Below are 4489 nucleotides of genomic sequence, written 5' to 3'. Positions count from 1 at the left end.
TAGTATTTCTCAGACTAATAGTTATATAGAGTTCACACATGGTAATTGCTACCCTGATTCTGCATTTCCAAACAAAACTAGACAACTTAAACCGGAGAAGATTTCATCTTAAAATGGTTAACATTTTTCTTAAACATTGAAGTCTCCAGTTACAGAAATATTTAGAACACTAAAAGGTTTAAAATCAGACACTGGCAGCATATCCCCGTAAACAATTCTACAAAAAATGACAATCAAACATGTCATATTGATTTCAAAACCTAAACATCTGCTAGACTGGCCAAATTCTATAATAAGAAAAGGTACCCAACTTACCAGCACTAACAAGCATTTCAATAAGACATGCATTAACCATCCCCATAACTGATTACCTCGCAAAAGTTAATCCTTCAACGCCTTGACAGCTGCAAGAAGAGCCTGTGTCATTTCTTCCATCAATTCCGTACGTTTCAAATTCAAATGAAGCTCCTCTTGATGCAATTTCTTCCATTTCTTCTCAAACTTCTTCACCTTAGCATCACCAATCAACTTCAAACCTTCCTCCGAAATACAATCTGTTATTCCCAACACTGGTAATTTATCAAGCAGCTCCCTTTTAGCTTTCACTTCCCTACCATTACCATTCCTTCCTAAATTATCATCATCATCATCATACTTCACATTCTTTTTCCTTATTACTGGGTACTCATCACCCCAAATATCTTTCATAATCAAATACAATTTATAATCATTAGGATCCTCAAACACAGGGTCTGCATCATCATCATTCTTCTTCTCTAAGAATTTACAAAATCTCTTCTTCAATTGCCAAACTTGGCGAACCACTTGAGATTTATTTACAGGATTAAAATGCAACGAGTCTTTAACATAATCAGTAAACTCTTGACCAGCTAATAGAGGGAACCAACCTTTCCTTTTCCATTCCCTCAAGCCTTTCAGAATCGCAATTTCATCCTCAACACTGATTAGCCTTGAAATGGGTGTTCGTTTTCGTCTCTTCTCAACTATGTTACTACTTGATTTTGCTTTTGAAGAAGATGAAGAAGTGGGTTTGTTTGCAGCTTTGGTTCGCTTACGTTTATGACTCTCTAGGGATTCAACAAAGTTGGAATCATCAGAATCATCTTCACTTTCTCCTTCTCCTTCTGATGCTTCACTTCCTGAAATCTCGACTTTTTCAGCTTCTCCTTCTGAAGCTTCACTTTTTGAATTCTCTTCTTCTGCTGATGATGAAGCACCTGGGCGATCTTCAGGACAGGAAGAAGGATGATTCATCCGACCCATGAGGAAGAAGAGATTTATGATGCTGTTTGAGAAGAAACACTTCAAGACAGAGGCTCTTTACTCACAGGCAGGATCTTAGATAGGAAGGGTCAGAAGCGGAAACGAAAGGACTTATTGTGGTCAATGCGGAAACCTGTTCAGCTATTTTGGGGTTTTGTGTTCACGGATGTGGCAAGCAACTCCTCTCCGATTACCGATGCATTTTCGCCTTTTCTCAATAGGTCTGACTCGAGATTTGAATCTGACACAGAAGTATTTCACACCTTTTCTCAATGGACCAGAAATCCGACTTACGACATGTTTGTTTGCATTTGACTTGGTGTCTAGATCCGAGTCACATGTCAGATCATTTGTTTGTTATTTTGAATCAGATTTGACTCGCTATGTGACTCAGACCTAATCCCTGATTCGAACCTGTTTGAAGCGGGTAACAAAATGCCCTGACTCATGAAACCAAGTCACTGAATCGTATATTTTTGAGTCAGATGAGTTAGATCTGACTCAAAAAATTGAGTAAGATCCAGAAAACAAAAAAGATATGGTATAATTAGTGTGGCTGCCTCTGACTCATGTCGTGTCAGATGTTTATTTATTGTTTGTTCTTTAATTATTATTTTCCGATTCTCGAATTGAAGTATGGGCGATGTCTGTAGCACAGTGGTAAAGTCATAGTGTGATGATATTTGAGTCTCGCAGAAACTCGTCAGCACCAAGTTTTTACTGATGAATAGAAAAAAGAAATTGAGTTGAAGTCTGACTAGGAGCTATTTGAGTAAGGTATGATTGTATACCCGATTTATTGGATACATATCTGGCTTGATTCGTAAAGTTTTCAAACACTAGTATTTATTGTTTAAGAGACTTAGTGTTGTTGGACGAGTCAGTTTCATCTTTTCGCCTTGATTGTGATGTACGTTAGTCTCTTTACAGATCATATATCTATGCAAAAAACATTCCAACATATAAAATATTTTATTCCCACGATTCGAACATTTTTGATCTAGCAACATAAAATGATTAGTTGCGATGATATTTACAATAACATTTGGCGAAGGAAAAATTCGTCTATATTATCTGAATTGAAAATTTCTCACATTTTCTAATGATATTGTGATGTTGGTAGACGCTGCTTAAACAATGCGCCAACAAAAAAAAAAAATAGTCGGAAAAATAGACTACTAGATTGTTGCTTACCACTTGAGCTAACCATTATTTATAGCTTGTTTGGATACCAGAAACAGAAGTCCTCATAAGCAAAATGTTTTTGCTTCGCAAAAAATTAACTTTTCTGATTTCAGAAGTCAAAAAAACAAAAACAAAAAAACTTCTGAAGGGACATCCAGACAGGTTCTTACTAAAGTGATGTCTAATCGAGCATATATACCTCTTTATCACTCCTTTTGGTTTAGGACGTGTTTGTTAGTGAGACTAACACTTGTTTTCAAAATAAGTTTATTTATTTATTTTTGACAGATAAAGGTGGTTCATGTGGAAGTGAACACAATACAAAATTTGCAAAGGAAGGTAGACGGGAAAAGGTAGATTTCGATTATTGGAAAAGATATGCGCGGGTGGCGAAGTTTCGCGGTGGATACAGAAAAACCGTTGGTGGGAAGACAAAATCCGCGATAGGGCGCACATGATCCGTCAAGGGTAAAAAGCCAACGACTCTTTTCCCAACGGCTATAATTTCAAAACTTTATAAATTCTTTCATTTACAACAATTTTCACTCACACCACTTGATGAGTGCAAAATATTGTATATATTTGCACCTTTTTTATTGGCATTTAACTCATCATTTGTACTCTAACGCTCCATTTTATCCCATATTCTGTGTTTTCGTTGTTTTCAAGAATAAATACTTTTCTCAATTAATTTTGCATTTTTAGGTACTAAATAAAGTCTGGTTAACTCACGGAGCGAAAAGAGCAAAGAAACGGCAAAGACTCCCGCAGAAAGGCAACGAAGATTGATGTTTGAAAGAGCCGGATCAATTAAAAGTGGACTTGAAGAGGAAGAATTGTTCTTAAAGAAGATATGGGCTTGGCATACCCAAGGCCCAAAATCCTTACCCAAATCCATTTCCATTATCCATACCCATTTCCATGAGAGCCGTCAGATTGGATCCATCTCATCATCCAACGGCCACCTCATCATTATGCATCAAAATACGAAGCTCCTGTCAAACACATAGTACCTAACTCCATCTGAAGCCGTCAGTTTTGTTGTATCTCATAATCCAACGGTCGCTACATACCTCTCTATCCGTTCGATTCAATCTATATGGGATCATCCAACGCTCTTTACTCGCTGTGCATCAAAGTTCGCTACTCCCGCTCAACACCCAAACGCCAAACACCTATACCACAAACCAAACAGCCCCTAACCCATTCTTCATCGACCTATTCTCCCCAAATTCCTCTCTTCCCTATCACCTGCAACTTCCGCCACCACCATCTCCTGCCATCACTGCCACCACCAGACCTCGAACCACACCACCACCACAACCACCCTACAAATCCACCATCTCTCTACCTAGCCTAGGTGTTTCATCAAATTCACATCCCACTGACCTAGGGTGTGGAGTTGATGAGACGACTCGATCTAGGGTTCACAGTTCACAAAGAAGAGCAGCAAAAGCAGCAGAACAAGTGGGAAGAACAGAAGAAGGTATGGGTCGAGGTGAAATCGCAAGTGGGTACGTCAAATTGAAAATCCCCAAATCAAATTTAGGTTTTCAAAAATTAGGGTTTAGAAATTTGGGGATTCTGCACTATAAATAGAACATGGTGTTTGTAATGTGAGGGGTATGCCCGGGCTAGCCGGAGCACCAAGCTCTTAGTGTTCTGTAATTTTACTAATTCATATGTTTCATCCAGTAGTATAATTTGATCATGTTTTAGTTTACTAAGCTAAGGTTGAGATGAAACCATAGCTTTGTACTATGTTATTTATGCTGTTTGTGTGATTCTTGAATGCTTAAATTGTTCTAGAAAAATTTTAATCTTGGTTTGTCACATTTTGCTCTCACAGTGCATGTCATGTATGCATTGTAGTTAGGATAAAACTATGTGATTATACCACAACTCATGCCTTAGAGACTGTTATGAATCCTCTGACTAGTTGTGCTTTAGTTAGACAGTTAGTGCTTAGGATTGATATCTTAGTTGTGATTGATTCATCCACTGGTGAAACACCTTAGTT

The 4489-nt window shown here is 37.8% G+C and overlaps 1 protein-coding gene across 1 annotated transcript; it reads right to left on the bottom strand.

Annotated features, from left to right (window-relative positions):
* Nucleotides 1–381: 381 nt before the first annotated feature.
* On the bottom strand, nt 382–1275 carry LOC113279610. Its single transcript, XM_026528291.1, has one exon. It carries the CDS (start codon nt 1273–1275, stop codon nt 382–384), a length of 894 nt encoding a protein of 297 aa, XP_026384076.1.
* Between the last annotated feature and the right edge of the window lie 3214 nt (nt 1276–4489).

The sequence above is a fragment of the Papaver somniferum genome, chromosome 5, assembly GCF_003573695.1.
Source record: "Papaver somniferum cultivar HN1 chromosome 5, ASM357369v1, whole genome shotgun sequence".
In the NCBI taxonomy this organism is placed as follows: domain Eukaryota; kingdom Viridiplantae; phylum Streptophyta; class Magnoliopsida; order Ranunculales; family Papaveraceae; genus Papaver; species Papaver somniferum.
This window is presented reverse-complemented; position numbering and strand designations above follow the sequence as displayed.